This window comes from Fonsecaea monophora (assembly GCF_001642475.1).
Source record: "Fonsecaea monophora strain CBS 269.37 chromosome Unknown Scaff107, whole genome shotgun sequence".
In the NCBI taxonomy this organism is placed as follows: Eukaryota; Fungi; Ascomycota; class Eurotiomycetes; order Chaetothyriales; family Herpotrichiellaceae; genus Fonsecaea; species Fonsecaea monophora.
In genome coordinates this window covers 75749-97147 of record NW_019174038.1, presented here as the reverse complement: position 1 = coordinate 97147, position 21399 = coordinate 75749, and the positions used below count along the sequence as shown (strand labels likewise).

At 53.3% G+C, this 21399-nt stretch overlaps 6 protein-coding genes across 6 annotated transcripts; 5 read left to right on the top strand and 1 right to left on the bottom strand.

Moving 5' to 3' along the window:
- Window positions 1-175: 175 nt before the first annotated feature.
- Window positions 176-1246, bottom strand: AYO21_09997 (hypothetical protein; the record flags this gene model as incomplete). The annotated part of the gene is made up of 2 exons (XM_022659923.1): window positions 176-733; window positions 824-1246. The coding sequence occupies 2 exons, from the start codon at window positions 1244-1246 to the stop codon at window positions 176-178; spliced, it is 981 nt and encodes a 326-aa protein (XP_022507792.1).
- A 524-nt stretch (window positions 1247-1770) lies between these two features.
- Window positions 1771-3197, top strand: AYO21_09996 (homoserine O-acetyltransferase; the record flags this gene model as incomplete). The annotated part of the gene is made up of 2 exons (XM_022659922.1): window positions 1771-1792; window positions 1852-3197. 2 exons carry the CDS (start codon window positions 1771-1773, stop codon window positions 3195-3197), a joined length of 1368 nt encoding a protein of 455 aa, XP_022507791.1.
- A 748-nt stretch (window positions 3198-3945) lies between these two features.
- AYO21_09995 (hypothetical protein) lies at window positions 3946-5667 on the top strand (the record flags this gene model as incomplete). The annotated part of the gene is made up of 1 exon (XM_022659921.1): window positions 3946-5667. The coding sequence occupies one exon, from the start codon at window positions 3946-3948 to the stop codon at window positions 5665-5667; it is 1722 nt and encodes a 573-aa protein (XP_022507790.1).
- A 1284-nt stretch (window positions 5668-6951) lies between these two features.
- Window positions 6952-8385, top strand: AYO21_09994 (hypothetical protein; the record flags this gene model as incomplete). The annotated part of the gene is made up of 1 exon (XM_022659920.1): window positions 6952-8385. One exon carries the CDS (start codon window positions 6952-6954, stop codon window positions 8383-8385), a length of 1434 nt encoding a protein of 477 aa, XP_022507789.1.
- Window positions 8386-9244: 859 nt separating this feature from the next.
- Window positions 9245-12191, top strand: AYO21_09993 (hypothetical protein; the record flags this gene model as incomplete). The annotated part of the gene is made up of 2 exons (XM_022659919.1): window positions 9245-9261; window positions 9314-12191. The coding sequence occupies 2 exons, from the start codon at window positions 9245-9247 to the stop codon at window positions 12189-12191; spliced, it is 2895 nt and encodes a 964-aa protein (XP_022507788.1).
- A 4022-nt stretch (window positions 12192-16213) lies between these two features.
- On the top strand, window positions 16214-17413 carry AYO21_09992 (hypothetical protein; the record flags this gene model as incomplete). The annotated part of the gene is made up of 1 exon (XM_022659918.1): window positions 16214-17413. One exon carries the CDS (start codon window positions 16214-16216, stop codon window positions 17411-17413), a length of 1200 nt encoding a protein of 399 aa, XP_022507787.1.
- Between the last annotated feature and the right edge of the window lie 3986 nt (window positions 17414-21399).

Here is a 21399-nt window from a genome sequence, read left to right as displayed (position 1 = left end):
CGACTATGTATGTACAAAAGTACTCGGTACCGAGTAATAATCATCTGGCAACTGGTCACGCCACATGACAGGAGACGGAACGAGGCTCTCGAATATTTTGGGGCGCGCCGTCCCCCCTCTCCCCCCCGTATTACTCGGTATGTATGAGGAATAGGTAAGGGGGCGGGTGATTAATTCAGTCAGTAAACACTACATTGTCCCCCGGCTTTCTGTTGACGGTTAGCGTGAAGATGTCTGGTCTGGCGTAGCTCCCGACTGGATCAAAGTCCATTCGAGCCTGGAGTAGATCGTCCCGGTTCAGGTGTCCATAGACGATCTCTTCGCGGTCCCAGACCGGTTCCGTGACAAACGTCCCCAGGGGCCCGACGATGCACGAGCCGCCGTGGCTGAGTACGGCGTCTGGGGTCCAGGGAGACCCGTCGGCCTGTCTGTCGTGGTGTCCGGGCGAGAAAGGTGGATAGTCAGACGGAAAGTCGGCGACCCTGCAGAACTGGTTGCACGATATCACGAAACATCGTCCCTCTTTGGCGATGTGCTGCATCGACGCCACCCACGAGGGCAGGTCGTCGGCGTTCGGGGCGATGTAGATCTCGATGCCCTGTTGGTACAGAGACAGTCTCGCCGCGGGCATATAGTTCTCCCAGCAGATGAGGCCGCCGACGCGGCCAATTTCCGTGTCCACCACCTGGAGTCCATCGCCTGCTCCTCTCCCCCACACGAGCCGTTCCGCCGCCTGCGAGAAAGACAAATCTATCAGTTGCTGACTTTACAAGATCTGCCACCACCCTGTGGGGGCCTATGGGATTTTTGTGTAGATACATACCGTTGGGATGAGCTTTCGGTGAGAGGACAGCAAGTCGCCCGTTCTCGAGAGGAGTATTGATGTGCAATACAAGGTCCCTCTTTCTTTCTCGATGATCCCTACCGACAGAAACACGTTGTAGTCTCTTGCAATGCTCCGTAGTTCCTCAAATTCTGGAGACGGAATCGCCACGGCCGACTGGTAGTATTTGGCGAACCATTGGCGACCTCGAGGTTCTCGTGCCCCTATCGTCGCATCGAAGGCGTAACGCCACGGGTATGCGCTGAGGAACCCTTCGGGGAAGACGACGAGATCAGCGGATTCCTGTGCTGCCGCCTTTGTGAAGTGTCGGACTTTTTGTATTGAGGCAGGGAGATCGAAGGCGACGGGAGCTGCTTGAACCGCAGCGACCTTGACACTTGCTGCTGCTGCTGCTGTCGACATTGTTGTAACAAAACGAAAGTGCAAGCTGCTGCGGCAAGGGCTTCTTTGGCCAGAACATCATGATCCTTTTGTGCTTCACAGATCGACCTCTGCATCTGACTGGTGGCCAAAACCGCCAACGCCGATTTCAGACGTTCTGCCTATTCCGGAAGACTCGAGAGTTCGAACACCGTATTGGTTTTTGGTGTATTATCCCCGATTCCCCAAAGCAGTTTCCGGCCAAAGTGGCGGGCCCACTTTCCGGAGAGAGTGGAAGCAATTCCCCCCCAAGCAAAGCCCGAAAAGCAAACACCGAAACATACATGTCCTCGCCTCAGCCTTATTGGCTGACTGTGTTACGAGAGGCGTTTCAAGGCCGAGTGGAGCCGGAGACTGGACAAGCACTTTGTTCCTATTGATATTGATATTGATATAGCACAGAATCAATACTTGGTTAAAACCAACGCAAGACGAGTTTGGGAAAGAAGGACTTTGACGAAGACCAGACATCGACCTGGCGATCTCAACTCTGTACGTTGACCAAAATGAAAGACATTATGCATGTTGGTATGTCTCTCTCCCTCACAACGGGCTTCCAAGGCCACCCATTCGCTGACCCCAAGCAGAACTCAATGTCCAGCCAGAATGCAATTACTACACGAACCTGGTGCGGAACTTGAAAACCGCAATCGTCCCGACGTTTACTCTGGAATCGGGTCAACAGCTCCATCGAGTCCCCGTCGCCTACAGCGCCTGGGGCACCTTGAACGAGGAGGGTGACAATGTCCTCCTAATCTGCCACGCTCTCACCGGAAGCAGCGATGTCGAGGACTGGTGGAAACCTTTGATCGGTCGAGGAAAAGCCGTCGATACAAGTCGATTCTTTGTCATTTGCTTCAACTCACTCGGGTCGCCGTACGGCTCTGCATCACCACTCACCACAGACCCGATGACCGGCAAGCCTTATGGTCCGACCTTTCCAGATACGACTTTCCGAGACGATGTGCGGATACAAAAGATGGTTCTTGACGCGCTGGGAGTGAGACAGGTTGCGTCCGTCATCGGTGGCTCGATGGGGGGCATGATTGCCCTTGAGTGGCCTTTGTGCACCCCTCCAGGCTATGTGAGTACGGTCATACCCATATCGACCTCAGCGTATCAAACCGCGTGGGGAATCTCATGGAACACGTCGCAAATCCGATGTATCCAAGCCGACGCACAGTTTCGCGGGGGTTACTATGCCCCTCATCCTCAAGGCCAGCCCGTGCAAGGTTTAGGCGCTGCAAGAATGATCGGCATGCTCACCTACCGATCATACACTTCCTTTGAGGCACGCTTCGGTCGACGCAAGTCAGGGCCAAAACGACCATCGCAGTCCTTCTCGAGACCGATGACCTCAATCCCCTCTCCGCCAGTACCGGTGGCTGGAGACGACACCCCCGAGACAACAGATTTGAAGGCAGAGGCGCAGAATTTCGGCCCGGCCACGATATATTCGGCACAAAGCTACATGCAGTACCAGGCCGACAAGTTTCTGAAGCGCTTCGACGCGAATTGCTACATCCACCTTTTGCGAAAGATGGACTCACACGACATCACAAGAGGGAGGACCACTACATCAATACCATCGGCGTCGGAAGAACACCCGAGCACGAAGAGCATCGCCGCCGTTCTGGCAACATGTCCAGCACCCGCGCTCGTCGTGAGCATAGACTCAGACCTGCTGTTCCCGTCGGAGCAGCAGACACTACTCGCCAATTCTCTGCCTCGAGCGACACTGATGAAGCTGAACTCGTCCGACGGCCACGATGGGTTTCTGCTGGAAATGTCGGCCATGCAAGAATCCATCAGTGCCTTCCTCCGGGAACACTGTCCCCACGTCTTCACAGCTCCGGTCTCTGATAGCGGCGAAGAGGATAACGCAGACGTTGTAACGAATAGTGTGTTTGGCGAGCTGGAAGCTGATTTTTGAAACGGATTTATCTATTACAAAAGCAAAAAAGGGATTTTCTGCAAAGGTGTTTGATAGATCTATTTTCTTGACGATTGTGTCTGTGTTTCAGACAATGACGAAAATGATGCCCTGGTTTTTAGGTGTAACCGAGTATAGCTCAGTCAGGTATTGTGCCAATATTATTTCTTTTAGATTTTACCCTTCGAGATTTGTTCAATAAAACCAATTCGTAACTTGCCAATTCTGAACGAACGCGGCCTCTCGAAATTCTCTTTACCTAGGGTAGCCATAGCATTGCCACGAATTCCGGGATACCATTGGTCCAATTCAGCCCAGTCCACCGGGCGTTTGAGGGATGGTCGTCTATGTCGCCACTCGTCACGAGATTTGTCCGGTCAGCGAAGTAGCAAGTCAATCACCGTCGGAGTGCCCTCCCTTATCTTTCTCGTCAGGGCCGCCCATCCCGCCGTCACCTCGACATTCGGCGACTGCTGGACTTCCCCAGGACTTTGGTTTGGTGGTCTGAGGCAAGCAAACATTCTCCGCTGTGTATGGGGCAGGTGTTCCAGTAATGGCCTTTTGGGAGAGATGACTATATTTGTATAATAGTGTCCGGCCGGTTATAGACATGTCGTAAGTCGCATTTGCATAACCATCATCCTTTCTTGATATATTGATTCGTTGCTGTCCTCTACCTCTTCGAGAAGTAAAAGAAACAAAACACAACAACGCAACAGTGAACAGTACACAGTACATAGTGAACAAAATGATTGCACGAACAGAGGATTATCGACCATGGCTCATCCAAAAATATGGTGGCACCAGCGTGGGCAAGTTGCTGAGCACCATCACAGAATCCATCGTGCCGCAATACCTGAACGACTACAACGTCGCCGTGGTTTGCTCTGCGCGGTCCAGTGCAAGCAAATCGGTGGGCACGACAAATCTCCTCCTGAGAGCGTTGGCTTGTGCCGTGTCGTCAGAGGAGGACGCTCTCACGGTCGACTTTGACGAAGTGGTCGACCTCATCCAGAATGAGCATCTTTCGGTCGCAGACTCTCTGCCCAGCGATGCCGTCCCCCAACCCTCCTCCTCGGAGATCATTCAGCAATTACGACAGAGCATCGTCACAGAATGTGAAGCCCTACGGAGATTCTTAGGGGCGACGCGGGTCATCGGTGAAGCGTCTGACAGAACGCAAGATCGTGTTCTCGGGGTTGGCGAGAAGCTGTCTTGTCTGGTGGTTGCTGCCGCGTTGTCACTCCACGGGGTCGAAGCAGAGATGGTGAACCTAGAAAACATTGTGCAAGCCGCCGACAAGCGCTCGCCTCGGGAACAGCAAGCGGCCTACAAGCAAAACCCCATCTCATTCCTCCAGGGGCTACGAGATGCCGTCAGAGATGCGATACTCCAATGCTCCATGCAAGGCAAAGTCCCCGTCGTCACCGGGTTCTTCGGCTCAATGCCGCATTCGCTGCTTCATACCGTTGGCCGTGGCTATTCAGACCTGTGCGCCGCGCTGTGTGCCGTCTCACTAGGGGCCGAGGAGCTCCAGATATGGAAAGAGGTCGCTGGCATCTTCACGGCGGATCCTACCAAAGTGTCAACAGCCAGAGTGCTGCCCATGATCACGCTGGAGGAGGCCGTCGAGCTGACATACTACGGCAGCGAGGTGATTCACCCGCTGACCATGTCCCTTCTGAACAAGGAAGACATCAACTTGCGGTTGAAGAACGTGAAGGACCCTGCCGGCGCCGGCACCGTGGTCTACTCGACGACGCCTAGTCCCAGCCCAACACAGACGCCCACTTCTACCGGAATGGAGATGAGCCGGTCACTGTTCATGACGTCGCACGGGTACTACGGCAAAGAACAAGCCAAGCGAGTCCCGACGGCCATCACGACCAAGGACTCCATCGCCCTCGTCAACATCACCTCGAACGGCAAGCTCCCTGCCCAAGCATTCCTCGGCCAAGTCATCGGCATCCTCGGCCAGCACCAGCTCTCCGTCGACCTAGCCAGCAGCAGCCGGCAATCGCTCAGCCTGGCCGTGTCGGCGTACGGCTCGACGAACCTCTCGGACGCCATCGACGAGGCCCTGTCCGAGCTCGAAGAGTTCGGCTCCACGACAATCGTGCCGAAAATGTCCATCATCTCGGTCGTCGGCCACAAGATGAAAAACATGGTCGGCATCGCCGCCGAGATCTTCTCGGCCCTGGCCAGCGCGCGCATCAACATCCGTCTGATCTCGCAGGGCGCGAGCGAGATCAACATCTCGTTCGTGGTCCGGACCCAGGACGCCCTCTTGGCCATGGAGGTCATCCACTCCAAGGTTATGCAGATTCCGGGACACGCCGAGCGCCAGGTTTCGCTCATAACAGGTGAGGAACTCTCAAAGACACTTACCCTACCCTGCCCTATCCTGTCCCTCCTCGCCTACATCGCAACCATACTGATTTGTGATTTACTAGGTCCGTGGCTCTATTGAAAGAGTATACCAGCGCTCTACTCGGCAGTTGTGGTGTTTGGGACTCGGCGGGTGGTCTTCACGGTCTACTAGATGATATATGTATGGAGATACCTTTTTGGCTACTACGTAGACGATAGAAAATATGTATGTACAGCATTATGAATATGAGATGTATATCAAGCCACCAAAATCTGATTTGGCAACCTCTGCCTACCTCTGCCGTTGATGACAAACAACCACACCTCAATAATCCATATCTAGCACTGCTGCTCCGTTCTCCGATGGACTCGAACATGCCAGTCATTTTCTTTTTGCGTGGTCGATATCTAAGAAAGTGTTCCCCCCTTAATCCACCGACCACCATCAAAACCTCTTTCAGTTGTGTCTATAGTTCTTAACCGCCTCAGAGCACCAAGCCCCCCTATCGACTGGTATTCAGCGCAAAGTCATCTGACTGATCCTTCATCTTCGATCTCACCAGACGTCAGGATCAGGCAACCTTTTACCCAAAAGTACAAATACAGACACGTACAGATGTACAAGTCGTAGTCGAGAAAGATAACACTGGTAGTGCCCAGTGGTGCTGGTGGCTTGTGTGCCGGTGTTTGCTTTTTTTGATAAGCGGCGTTTGGAACCACTTCTATAAGGGGCGGCCAATCAGGAACGGACGATCCGGGTATCTTCGGCTTTTGGGACAAAAGGGGCTACCATGGTAGCGAGTAGGGAGACGAGGAGACACAAACCAAGAAAGGTATCATTGCCTATTCTTTGCAGGGCTGTGTTCAACCTCCTGCACAATAAGGAAGAAAAACAAACACCTTGGTTTCGGATTTCATATGATGCGCGGACGTGTATCATCCATGTCTGGTGATATCTCGCATGTCATAACCCACACCACGTATCCCGCTCCGCCTCCCCTTACCCCTCCATTCGCCGGTCTCTGTCGAGATAAGCACGGTCTTGCAAGGCAGCCGCTATCTTTACTGTGCATAGCAGTAGCAAACGCCGCACGATGCAGCAAGGCATACGCTTGGACGTGCATTGGCCGCCTTGGAGAGAAAGGCGTATGTTGATTAGAGAGAGCAGTATATCAAGATGGACAGACGCCCTGCTTTGGATTCTCATATATGAACCATTCTCATCCTCATCTTCCTTCTTGTAATATCAGTCAATCCATAAATCTGTCAATCAATTCCACAATTCGTCACAAGTCTTCTTTCTTGTCTGAACACAAGAGCTTCCCGCTGATTCTCAAGATTTACGAACCTTACAAGACTTACGAGACAGAGAACAACACAGAAAATGGTTTCCGGACACTTGGGCGAAGTGAGCAAAGCTCCCGAGTACGAGACGGTCGCGCTGCACGGCGGCCAGGAACCCGACCCGATCAACGGCTCGCGGGCGGTGCCCCTGTACCAGACATGCGCGTACAACTTCACCGATGCCTCGGACGGCGCGAGCAAGTTCGCCTGGTCCAAGGACGGCTACGTGTACACTAGGATGGGCAACCCAACCAACACCGTCTTCGAGACGCGCATGGCCATGCTCGAGGGTGGTGTCGGCGCCGTCGCCACGGCCAGCGGCCACGCCGCCCAGTTCATGGCCATCACCTCCGTGTGCGAGCCCGGCCACAACTACATCAGCACCATGAACCTGTACGGCGGCACGCACAACCAGTTCCGCGTGTACATGAAGAAATTCAACATCATCTGCAAGTTCGTGCAGGGCAACGACCCTCAGGACGTCAAGAACCTCATCGACGACAAGACCCGCGCCGTCTACATCGAGACCATTGGCAACCCGCAGTTCAACGTACCCGACATCAAGGCTATCGCTGACGTGTGCCACGAGGCCGGCATCCCGCTGATCGTCGACAACACTTTCGGCATGGGCGGGTATCTCGCGCAGCCGATCAAACAAGGCGCAGATATCGTCACAGCCTCGTGCACCAAGTGGATTGGTGGCCACGGCACGTCGATGGGTGGCATCGTCATCGACGGCGGCCACTTTGACTGGTCGGCCTCGGGCAAGTTCCCCGGCTTCACCGAGCCGTCCGAGGGATACCACGGCATGCGCTTCTGGGAGACGTACGGCTACAAGGCCCTGGCGGCCAAGCTGCGCATGGACGCCATGAGAGACCTGGGCCCTTGCATGTCGCCCTTCAACGCCTGGCTCTTCCTGCAAGGCCTTGAATCCCTCCCCGTGCGAGCCGACAGACACGTGTCCAACACGCTCGCCTTTGCCCAGTGGCTCGAGAAGCATCCGTGCGTCGCGTGGGTCAACTACCCGGGCCTGCCATCCCACCCGGACTACAAGCTCGCACAGCGGGTGCTGCCCAAGGGAGCCGGCGCGGTCCTGACCTTCGGCGTCGCGGGCAATATCGATGAGGTTGAAGCCGTGGTCAACAACCTCAAACTGTGCTCGCATCTGGCCAACGTTGGCGACGCAAAGACGCTGATCATCCACCCCTGGCGGACGACCCACCAGCAGATTCCGGACCAGGAAAAGATCAAGGGAGGCGTCACCCCCGACATGATCCGGATCAGTCTCGGGCTGGAGCACATCAAAGACATAATCCACGACTTTGAGCAGGCTTTCAAGGCCGCGGGCCTCAAGGGGGCCAAAGATTGGGTCCCGACGTGGAAAAAGGACATGGAGGGTGAGGAGTGGTCCAAGGGCACGTTATACGCGCCGAATCCCAATGGCGTCAACAAGGAAGTCGTCACCAGCACATAAGACCTGGATCAGTTCCTCTGCTCCGACCCACTCACACTGGCTCGTACGTCGTGACACAGGACGACCAGACAGTCACCCATCCACCCACCCTAGTCAGTCAACTGACTGCTCCGAGATATGTTTCCTGGCTTGTTTATCGAGGATGACGGAAATGTTTCATGTTCCCCTATGAAGAGGCGTTTTAGATGAATATGGTGAAAATCCTGAAGATTTCTTTTTTTGTATCAACCCCGGCGGTTCGGTGGCGCTATGATCAGTGCTTTGTGGTCAGTGTTCAGCGCTCATCCATATCAGTCAGTGCCGATAAACCCCTACGATGTGTTTAGCGTTCAATCTGAAAAACGAAAATAAATACTTTCATAGAAATCAAGATAATTTTCCAATCTTTTTAAACAAATGATTTCTTCGTTTCAAGAATAAGTAGAGTCCGTCCTTTTACAGTATGGGGATGGATGAATGTGCGGCCGGGGAATCCGCCCACAACAGCAGCAGGGTTGACGCTGGCTTGCAGTCCTCAAGTTTCAGGGATTGGACCATGACAGGCTGATGAGCGGTGCAGGGCTGGGTTAAAACCCGTGGAGTGCTGAAACGTTTTGTTGATGATAATGATGGCCGTCCTTGGGCAAACACCCATGTGGGAAGTAACCCACGGAGCGCATGTCACCAGCCACTCCCACCGTCGCCTGTGGCGCGTGTTGAGGATAACGTCAAGATTCCCGGACGCGCAGCCGCAGACTGCGCTTGCGACACTAGATTTTCAGGTCTTGGCATTTTTGCAGCGATTGCCAACTACATTCTCCGCATTTCAAGAAAAAGTTGTTTGGCTTCAACTCGAGTTTGCGCCGCCAGAGCTCCCGCGATGGTCAAGTCATATCTGTAAGTCAAGACAAAATCCAGCGACCAGACGGAGCAGTACTGACCTGTTTAGCAAATTCGAGCACAGCAAGACCTTTGGCCAGATCTGTACAGCCGCCGCGAACGTAGTCTGGGACCCAATCTCTGAGCACGAGGGTAGAGGGGGCGCCGGTCGTGCCTATGTAGGTGCCAACGAGGCAGTTTTGGTATGGGATCTCAAGACTTCAGAAAAAGTTGGAGTATGGAACATCGAGGACAATCATGCTGTTGTCACCGTCATCTGCCGGAGTCAGGTCGACCCTGATGTGTTTGCAGTGGGTTACGACGATGGCAAGATTCGAATATGGGACTCGAGAACAGCAACGGTGATCATCACTTTCAACGGACACCGGAGAGCGATAACACAACTCAAATTTGATCACTCTGGAGTTCGTCTAGCCAGCGGATCAAAGGACACAGACGTTATCCTCTGGGATTTGGTCGCCGAGGTGGGGTTGTATCGTCTTCGTGGTCACAAGGACCAAATTACTTCCCTTAATTTCCTTACTGCTGGCGATGCCCAAGACGCCCTCGACGATGACTCCACATCTCATGATTTCCTCCTCTCCACCAGCAAGGACGCCCTGATTAAAGTGTGGGACTTGTCAACACAGCACTGTATCGAGACGCATGTCACACAAACGAATGGAGAATGTTGGGCTCTCGGGCTGATGAGTGGCGACAGCGGTTGCATTACGGCGGGGAATGACGGCGAGTTGAAAGTGTGGTCGATCAATGACGCTGTCTTAAAACTGAAAACGGGGATGAACATACCAGAAGGACAAAATATCCTGCGGGAACAAGGAGCGCTCTATCGCCACGGCCGCGATCGGCCATTAGGTATCACATTCCACCCGAAACGCGACTTGATTGCCGTACACGGCTCCGAAAAAGCTGTCGAGATATTCCGGATTCGCTCAGAGACAGAAGTCAGAAAATCTCTGGCGCGAAAGCGAAAACGGAGAAAAGAGAAAGCGGGCACAACGGATGCCGATTCGGGGGTTGACGTCGGTGACGACGTCGAAGACTCGACTGATATTTCCCACGCAACAGCTGCGGACATATTTGTGCCTCATGTTCTTATACGGACGGGAGGCAAAGTCAGATCGATGGACTGGGCAGGGGGAAAGTCTGGCAAGTCGATCCGGGTCCTGGTAGCCACTTCAAACAACCAACTCGAGCTCTTCGACGTCGCGGCTTCAGATAAGAAGAAATCATCTGAAGCTCCAGAGTACAACCGCGCTCTCACCGTCGATATGCCCGGCCATCGTACAGACATTCGCTGCGTTGCGCTTAGCTCAGACGACAGAATGCTAGCGACAGCCTCTCACGGCAGCTTGAAGATATGGAACACACGGACACAGACTTGTTTGCGAACCCTAGACTGCGGTCACGCTCTTTGCGTGGCTTTTCTGCCAGGTGATAAGATCGTCGTGGTGGGGACACGAGAGGGCACACTTGAAGTGTTTGATATTGCCGCATCAACACTGTTGGACACCATTAACGCGCACGAGCGAGACATCTGGTCTCTTCAGGTCAGCCCGGACGGCAAATCCCTTCTCACTGGCTCTGCCGATAAAAGTGCCAAATTCTGGCAGTTTCAAGTCATCCAGGAAGACGTTCTGGGGACAACGCGGAAAAGTGCAAAGCTCACTCTTGCCCATACCCGGACCCTTCAGGTCAGCGACGACATTCTAAGCGTCTGCTTCTCTCCCGACGAGCGACTCCTCGCCATCAGCACGCTCGACAATACTGTCAAGGTCTTCTTCGTGGACACGCTCAAACTCTTCCTTACCTTATACGGCCACAAGCTCCCGGTTCTAGCAATGGACATTAGTCACGATAGCAAACTCATCGTTACCTCGAGCGCTGACAAGAACGTCCGGGTGTGGGGCCTCGACTTTGGAGATTGTCACAAGGCTTTTTTTGCCCACCAGGATAGTATCCTCGCCGTCAAATTTGTTCCGAATAACGACGAGGGGAACGGCCATCACTTCTTCTCTGCCAGCAAAGATAAAGTGATGAAATATTATGATGCCGACAAATTTGAGCAGATCCAAAAGCTGGAGGGTCACCAGGGCGAGATTTGGGCCATGGCAGTGGCCCACTCTGGGGAGTTTGTTGTGACGGCGAGTCACGATAAGAGCATCCGCATGTGGCATCAGACGGATGAGCAGATTTTCTTGGAGGAAGAGAGAGAAAAAGAACTGGAGGATTTGTATGAGAATACTCTTTTGACATCCCTGGAGAATGACGCAAATGAGATCGACGGCGAGGGCAACACGGACGGTCTGGAAGCAGGACCGGCCGGCAAGCAAACCGCCCAGACGTTGATGGCTGGGGAGAAAATAGCGGAAGCACTGGAAATCGGTATGGAAGATCTCGAAACAATGCGAACCTACGACGAAGCAAAAAGAACGAATCCGAAAGCTGCACCTCCACAGCGGAATCCAATATTCCTTGCCAACAACAACATATCCGCATCAAGCTATGTGCTCAGCACTTTTCAAAAGATACCCTCGGCGTCTCTCCAAGATGCGCTGCTCGTCCTGTCGTTCTCCCAGATTCCCGCGCTCTTCACATTCCTGGCTCTCTGGGCTGAAGAGGGCCGGGCCATCCCCTTGGCCTGTCGGATATTGCTGTTTATGCTAAAGACGCACCAAAAACAGATTGTGAGCTCAAGAGCCATGAAGGGCATGTTGGAGGAGGTGAGGAGCAAGTTTCGAAGGACGCTGACCAGGCAGAAGGGAGAGCTGGGGTTCAATCTCGCTGGATTGAGAGTATTGGGGAGGAGGGTAAGAGAAGTAGCTGGGGAAACAGAATACGTCGACGAAGAAACATGGCAAGAGAATGATGGCGCCGCTACAGGCATGAGCAGAGGGAAAAAGAGGGAGTTTGTGAACATTGCCTAGGAATGAGAGGACAACTGAAGGTTCAAGATTCGTTGTCACGGACACATCAGTCCACACTCTGCCGTGGGAGATCAGAAAGCTCACGTTGAAACGGGAAGACTAATAGGACAATTCACGCAAACGATGCCCATGCCTCACTCCTACAGTTGATCATCGCCATGCGTGAACGAACCTACGATTGTACAGACATTCAGAACGTCTGAGCTTGTGCTGAGGAGTCCCGTTGAGCCCGTCTGAGTGATACAAGCTCGCTGCTGCGATGGCAACCGGGAACATTCCCTTTCTCCTGGACTCTCCTGGACTCCTGGAGATCAATATTGACGGAAATTGGGAGCCCGAGATGTCCGTTGACCGTGAAGCTTGAGTGCGCGATCTGAGTTCCCGTCGAAAGCATCTTCGGGCTTCTCCTGTCGGTCAACTGGCGACGGGTTGCGACAACAAGTCCTGAGCAACGGGGGTGAGCAAAGTCTAGGACCTTCTGCCACGCGCAAGACGCGCTGTTGTGTGTCAATCTTCGCGCTGTGGCAAATTAACAACTGCTCTAGAGGGTGGAGTTTCTGGGTGTTGATGTTGTTGATCCCCCTCGAGATGCCGAGTTGGGCAGTCTAGCTGAGACCGAGAAAGAGCTGTGTCCAGGTCGAGAAACTCAAGGTTGGTTGCCGAGGACGAGATCCAGAACTCTGGCGCCGCCGTGGTGGCCGCGCTCGCGACCCATTCAGCGGAAAGGGTAGAACTCTCGCGGCCGATGGCAATAGAGGATTTGCTAAAGGGTGGTGAGAAGCAATGCAGCTTCACGCTGAACGCGTCAGGGGAAAGGAACAGATGGGTCTATACTGGTCGCAGGCCAGTTTGGTGCCCGCACGTTGTTGGCGCCCTTCTTCGCCGGGAACCAGGACCACGGGTATGTAGCAGAGAGAAACTCCCATATCGGATCAAAAGAGTGTAAGTTGGTAATAGGAGAAGGGGGATAGAGAGTCCAAAGACGGCAATGTTCTTCTTGACATGCAGCGATATAGACGGAAAGGGAAATAGATGTTCATTGGAAAAACTCAAGAACAGACCCAAATGAGAAAAATCAGGGGATGAAGAGAAAACTATCTTCCCATTGTGTGCTGCGGGATGTTTCAGTTGACCAGAGTTTGCGTTGTTCGGTCTTTGTTCCGCGAATCTTGCCTCCTCTCAATAACGGACAACTTTGGGACAAGTTTTTGTCGCCCTGGATGCTGCAGCAGCAGCTGAACTCTGATTCCTTTTACAATCGAGGTGATGGAGACCTTGGACCACCATCAGCAGTACAACCACCACACCACCACCACCAGAACCGGACCCCCTGCTACACCCTCAGCGCTTCCCCGTCGCTTGACCCTCGTGTTCGCCGCCCCCTCCATTAAAGTCCGGCTACCGCATCCGAAGTCTGCCAGGTACTCCGGCCTCATTCAGACTTTACAGACCGCATCTTACCCCTCGCCGAAGAACTTGTAGCTGCTCAACGCGGGACTCGACGAACCCCTCCTGTTGACTGGGAATTCAGGGGAAACAGTCCTGATCGTCGCACCGACTCAGAGCCTCTTTCAACCCCACCGACCAATTTCGCATCACAGCCTTCATGTTCAATACGATCAAGACGAGCTGAACAGAGGATACAGTGTATACCCCGCGAGATGGCGTTCTAGGACAATTGCCACTCCACAAGTGAATTAGTGTGGGCAGTATGAGCTGAAAAAGGGCCGGGGCACTCAGCATCCCACACGGGTTGTTGTCATAACAGAATCAAAGGCGGGGAGGGGTCATCACACAACAAGGAGGGTTTGCCTTTGATACTATGAGAGGTGCTCGCACTTGCGACTGGATCTGATGGGGTGGCTATTCTGGCGGAGTCAATGATCTTCCCAGACCAAAGTTGGCACAAGCCTGGTGACGCTCGTGAGGAAGTTTTGGCCACTGTCCCTTTGGGGATGTTCTAATGAATGTGGCGTTCGTCTCGAGTCGCCGCTAGTCGTCTCAGCCTGCTGGAGGTTCCCACCTGTCCAAGGTCGCTGGATTCCGCGCGCCAGATTCCGGACGCGATCGCGATCCTTGTCTCTCATCTGTCATTGGGTCCTTGCCTCGCCAACGCTATCGGCAGTCAGGCTGTTCCTCCAATCGACTACCAGGCCTCGCAGGGGCCACAACGGTCAAAACGCTCCGGCTGGAAGCCGTGGCTCTCACAATTTTAGTTGGTCAAATGTTTGACGTGAAGACCAAACCTCGGACCAGTCAGAGGACACGGCTCTCTCAGGTCTCGATCACAACCTGACATCCCACTATACTTGTTGCAGCTGCTTCCTCCAGCAGTTCAGCAAACGGTGCTTTGACGACATACGCTTGTCGACCTGGCCGTGGGTAAACCCGCTATCATCGTCACCGGTCAGGGGTGTTCCGGTCCGTTTCCACTGGCGAGAGGATCCAACGACACCGGATTAACTCGACGCGCAAAGAAAATCAAGTACCCATGTCTCGACATTGCTTAACCCTCTTTCCCCTCTCCAAGGGTCCGCTTTCAGCTTGTTGTTGTGGGACAAATACAATGCTCGGGACTTGCCGCTGGTCCAGATTTGGAGCGACATGGTCTGATCAACAGGTTTACCCCCTCAATGTTTGGGTGCAGATGATGGCAGGTTTTCTGCGGGATACTCATCTCAATGCTGCTGAAACTTTGAAGATCGACGAAAGTGTCGAGAGAGTTTCCGCGCGTTATGCATGCAATAGAACTGAAGCGTGAACTTTGCAACCCTCCACCCTGCCGTGTTGGGAGGGTGAATTTGTCAAGACGGCCTACCTTCTTGCTTGTCCTGGTAAGGCCTGGCTCAATGGACCTGGGGGGTACCCATGTCTTCAGATCGATCGGGTGGAGACTTTGGGCGTTTTGGGTCGACTTTAAGCGGGCTCTTACGCTGCCTTTTCCTCTCCTGCCCTTCGACATGCCCCATCGGACCTTGGACAAGGCGAAGGGGATGGATCCCTACGACCAGAAGGGCTAGCGCTTCCCTGCGATCGCGGCGTTGAGCTGGCGCTGAAGGGCCCTTGTCTCCCTGGGTCCTTCCGTACCTCTTTGGCTGGGTTGCGGACTTTGGCCTGGGTAAGTGAGCTGGCAGGCTTAGCCGAAGAACAACTGCCCCATACCCTTAACCTTTCCCATATCCCTTTAGAGTTCACTCAGGAGTGATCCGGGAAGCACGGGCGTGGGTCCCAGCTTTGGCTCTTGCTTCTCATCCACCATCCACAAACAACCAGCCGGGCTTCCGAATGAGGACGTCGAGGATTCCAAACTCGCCTCCTATGGCGCGATGCTAGCTCGTGCGTTCAGCGCCTCTTTCCCTTATTCCCCCTCTATGGACCACTCGACCTGTATCCGTGCGTCTACAAACATCGAAGATCAGAAGGTTTCAATATCAGCATTTCACCCTTTCATTTCCTTAGAGTACAGAGCCCCAACTCTGCCGCGTTTCTCACCTCCCCAAGACACGAATTGGGCTCGGATCATTACTCAAGTCAAGCGCGGACCGGAGGGGTGAATCACCCGTAACCTTGGCTGTCTATTGGATGATCATTTGAACATCCAATACATCTTGAATTTATTGCCTCCAAGTCGATCCTTCTTTTTCTCAACTTCTTCAGAAAGCCTGTTCTACCGTTTCCTACTCGACATCGCGCTCACCTTTCAGAAATCCTATACACAGCCGTTCTTCCAAAACAAACCGTCAAACACAGAACTGCTTTTCCTGTCCGTTTCTCCTGGGAGGTTTTAGGTGTGGATATTAAGTTGAGGGTTCCAACGGACCGTTCACGCCCACCCCCACTGGCGCAGAACTCAGATCAAGTCTGACACTGAAGGCCGTCTTCCTACATATACGCTCCTTGTATCGACTGGACTCGCCCTGGACAGAAACTCCTTCACGACTTTTGTGTCCGTTCAGTCAACAAGGCTAGTTCACGGTGCTTGAGACCCGGTTGCGCATTCATTCATTCATTCCTTCATCAACATGTCTCGATCAGGCCGACGAGGCCCTTGGCTACCAGAGGAAGATGCCACCCTGCTACATCTTGTCCGAACACAGGGCCCGAACAACTGGGTTCGCATTTCGGAGCACATGCAACACCGATCACCCAAACAATGTCGAGAGCGATATCACCAAAATCTGAAACCGTCGCTGAACCACGAACCCATTTCGGCCGAAGAGGGCGAAGTGATTGAGCAACTGGTCCGCGACATGGGAAAGCGATGGGCAGAAATTGCACGACGACTGGGGAACCGGAGCGACAACGCAGTCAAGAACTGGTGGAATGGTAGCATGAACCGCCGGAAAAGAAACACAGGGCCGCATGGCGCTGCTAAAATGGTGGGATATCGAGCGCAACCCATTCTGGCATCAGCCTCGTCTCTACCGATGAAGCAACTTTATCTACCAGACCAGCTACCTCACCCACCCTTCTCAGTCTCGGATCCCTTTCACAGGTCCGAAGTCAGCCCTTCAGGCACACTAGCCCTGCGACCAGAGCGTCGGTACGACCTACTTCCGCGACCAGGCGGGCATCAATTGTCGGTGCAGACTGATTGCCGGTCCCTCTTGTACCCAAACTCTGACCAGCCGATCTTGAGTCCTCTTCAACCTCACTCGGCATCTGGTAACCTTCCTAGCCCTGGGGGAAAACCACTCCTTGGGCTCCATAGCTGGTCTCCCACTCGATTAGAGTGCCAGCTGCCCCCCCTTAACTGGCACGAAGCGCCTGTTCCATCTCCCGCGGCGACAGAAGCCTCGCAGGGATCGTACCCCCAGCAGGCGCCGTCGCTCGTGTCGGACAATCAGTCGAATTGTTCTATTTCGCCCAAGACGGTGACCTCCCCTCGTCCCGGTGGGATAGTGGGTCAGTTGCCGTCTATCGATCTGTGGCCAGAGATGCACCGCAGAAACAGCACGGGTAACTATCCTGATGCCGAGATTGATGGCACCTGGAAGGGGCGGGCACACGAAGACATGCGACTACATCGATCAGCAGGAAGAGCGGATTCGGTAATCCCCGAGGTTACCATTCTCCCAAGCCTGTCACGCCCAGCATCACTTCGCGACATGGCAGACAACCGTCCAAGTTTCAGCACCACAGAGGGTCGCAGTCCGACCCCACCTAGCGGCAAGACGACCGAGAAAGATACTCGCATGAACGTGGCGCGGCTGCTTGAATGAATTTACGGGAGCAATATCACCGTGTCATGCTCACCCTCAAAGCCGGGCCTACTACAAGTAGGCATGGCAACGAGCATGCCAACAACATTTTTTGCTTTATTCGGTCGAGTCTCCAATGACCCATTGTAATAACACGGCGGTAAGTTGGCCATGTGGCGCCAACTTGGAATTTCATGAGTGGCAAGACTCTACGATACCCCAAAATCAGCAAGGGAGGTGGCTGGGTGTTTTTTTGGATTGCGGGTATCAAGAAAAAATCTATTTCATTGTATTGACATAATGTTGGGCGGGGACTTGACGAGATTATCTCTTTACGGGCGGGACTGGGAGTCCCAGGGTTTGGGGGAATTTCAGTTGTATTAAGTCTACAACGGATGTTCCAGTTGGACTTCCAGGAAACAGGTTGCAGGGCGAACTCACTGGGATGGTCTTTTTTTTTCTTTCCTTCTTTCACTTCTTGATGCGAACACACCTTGATGGGGACTTTTGATGATGGACAGGCTGATACATAGCCAGAACAGGCAGGATTGAAGCACGCTGGAACGGCCCACACATTACTGCGGGCGGGATGCAGAAAATACAATACGGCAAAGTATTGTCTAATTGTGACCATTTTTTTACGTTTTACGTACATAGATTGGACTTTCCGAGAATGTACAAACTTGACGAGGTACTCGGGACCATGAACCTCATGTGCCGTGGCTATCTTTGTTGTTTCTATTGATAAAGTAACTTTTGCAGCCTCGAATGGGTGGCCAGACCGTTTTGGAACGTTGGTTGTGTTTTGTGTTGCCTGTCACTTGTGTGTTGTTGTGCATTGATGTGCATGCATCCCACCCACATGTTTTTTCGTGTCAGTTGAATTATTTACTCCCGAGGGATCTTTTGGTGGCGAACCGCGAAGTCTTTCCGACGGGGAACTTGGAAGCTGGAAAGCTGTTCGGGAATAAATGTCAATGATACCATGAGAAGCTGAGGTGAGGTGAGGTGAGGAAGGGTGGTCGAGTCGACAGGGTTCGTTTCCTTCGTCCCAAGACCCTGCCTGGTCCACCAGAAATCCACATCCCATCGTCGGTCAGTCGTTGACGAGTAGGTACGCGGTCTTTGGTCCTGGTTATGCCCATTGCTGGGCTGGCAGGCTGGGCTGGTGTGCCCGTCACAAAAGGCTATCACATCACGGGGGAGGGGGGGCAATGGCAAGCGCCGCCACGCGTTCGTTTGTCCATTATCGAGAAACAATGACCCCGACCGCAGCTGGGCGGGCAACTACTCTACGATATCTGTCTGTCTGGGTGTCTGGTAGACTTGGACCAAAGGGGAGTTTGGGGCGCGCCATCTCGACAGAACCAGCCAATCACGCGGCTTCGGCAGGGATTTGAAGTCTTTCCCCCATCCCTTCTCTCAAGCGTTTCTCACGGCAGCGTAACGACCAGGGCTGGCTTTTTGCCCAGGCGTGCCAGGGAAAGATTTGAGAGATCGCCAAGAAGCGCTAGACGTCAAGATATCTCGGTCTAGCAAGGGACGAGTAGGGCGAACAAGCGAGGAGGTTTTGCGACTAGGCCTGCCCTGCCGGTCCGTGGAGCCCTTGCCGAGCAGGTACTCGTACTGTCAGAAAGAAGGGAGGGAGGGAGATCAGAGAGACGGCGCTGCGTACTTTGCACTTTTACACTGGTATTTACACTGTATGAGATACGAGGTACTTGGATGTGCTTGATGTGGCTTGTTAACTTGACCTCCACCGCCCGCTTTGAACTTTGAACCTGATCTTGAACACTAGACAACTGAACGCTCGACGCTGAACCGGGGTCATCGACCTCATGATGACTACAAGTCTACTCGGTACAACTACTACTACTACTAGCCCTGGTCCTGGTCCTTCGTGACCCCGGCCGCAAAATGGCGCCCTGGCTTGGAAGTGGAAGGAAACCCCCAGCCACAAAAGACACAAAAAGAGACTTTGGGTCGCCGATCGGGCTTCAGCAGTTGGTCCCCGTAGCGGGACAATTGGGACAATTGGATGCATTATTGGGCACATTGGGGAGCTGACCCCAGGATCCACGGGGGGTCCCATCCAGGTCCCAAGCGTTTAACTTGCCCTCTGCCTCTGGCCTCTTTTCGGCACCGCCTTGCCCTGGCCCTGGTCCTGGACATGCCGGCGCGGGTCCCCACTACTACCTACTACCCTCGAGCGATGCACAGGGAAACCCAGATACGAGTTACTACTACTTACCTAGCCACGATTCCCTCAGAGCGAACCCTTGTTATGTACTAAGTAGAGGCAAGGCTTTCTTCCCTCTTCGCTTGTTTCATTCCGCTAGAGCAATAGCTATTGTCGGTGCTTGTCGGCTGTTGTGGTTGTGCCAGCTCGAATGGGAGTTCAATCAATCTACCCATCTCTCTGCCTGATCTGAAAGCAGTTGGTTCGGTCGACATTGAAGCGAGAGCCGGCGGTGCGGCCATACCACATACAGTACTCGGTCCTTGTACGGGGTACGGGTACGAGGAGGGTCCTTGGATGGGTACGAGGCATTCGGTACAGCCTGGTGGTGCCTTACTCTTCTACCTATCACTCCGTACGTACTCCGTAGGTACCAGTCAAGGCATGTCTGTCAATGGCCACAACTAAAAGAGACCCTCGCCTCCCCTGACGGAGTTCCTACTTGTGAAAAGCTTGAGAGTCATTCGCAGCTTGGCCGTGGAGGAGCTGAGGAGCCCAAGAGGAGCCCAAGAGGAGCCCCCTCCAAGGGAGATCATGATGTAACTTGCTCCCTCCGTGTCCACAGGCACCACAATGACTTCTTAGGGGCCGTTGGACTTTTACTTCGTACTCTTCTCGTAGACTCGTAGATCAGTGGACAAAAAAATCCATCGCCCTTTTGGACCTACGGTTCCACAACCCAGAACCCTCTTTTTTTTTACGAAGTACATACCTTCCTCGTACCGAGTACTTGTTGTCCGCTGAGGCGGGTCTCTTTTCCATACCTTCGATCTCGCTCCCTTTCCTAGGGATGAGTACCCGAGTACTGGTAGGCGAAGGCTTTAGGTACACTCCTCGTATGGAGCTCGCTCGGCCCCGAGCAGGCAAGAAACGGACATTTCCTGTATTGTGAGGGCGCGTCTTGTTTCAAGCCACGGACAGGTACCAGTAAAAGGTGGACAGTGGGTGACCTGGATAAGAGACGCGGTGTGGTATGGTGTGGTGGAGTGGAGTGGAAGGATCAGGATCAGGATCAGATTCAGATTCAGATTTCCCAGTGCTACCATAACTCGTATTATTCGTGTTTTCTCCCAGACAACAAGTTTTACCAAGCACATTGTCCAACCAAGTACAAGCACAAGCACAAGGTACTCAGCATAGGGGAACAGGGTACGAAGAAGCATATTTACCAGTGATATTTTTGAGCACTACTGTACGTATGAACTTTTTACCCCGGAAATGCTACCTCGTACTCCTCTCCTTGTACCTCCGAGGCTTCCGTGGGTACATACTGTAGCAACTGTAAAACTGTATCTCCACCCACTCAGCTTTCAGCTTTGGTTTTTTTGTCGACGGAGCAAAGATCGGCGATCTTTTGCCTGCCAGCAGGGTAGTCTTCGCGACGGGTCTGAAGCGAGATGGTCATCGCGAGGACTACGAGAGCAGCCAGCCAGTGATGACTGTACTGGCTACTTACGGGGAAAAATTACAAGGGCGAGCACAGGTACCGAGTACTTGGTGCTCAGGATCAAAGTACAATGATGATGTCGACGAGCAAAGTGCCGAGTACACAAGTGAGTTTCATACCGTAGGGACAATATAGCATGAAAAAAAAGGCAATGATACCCTTCTGTACCTCGTACTGGTGGTATACGAGGCACACACCGCAATTGCACTGCATTGCAGATCCCGTCGGATCTTTTCTCCTCCAAGGCAAACGTCACAAATGTCAAAATGCCAATGTTCAGTTGTTGTCAGCCTTGCACCAACGAATATTAATGGCTGATTG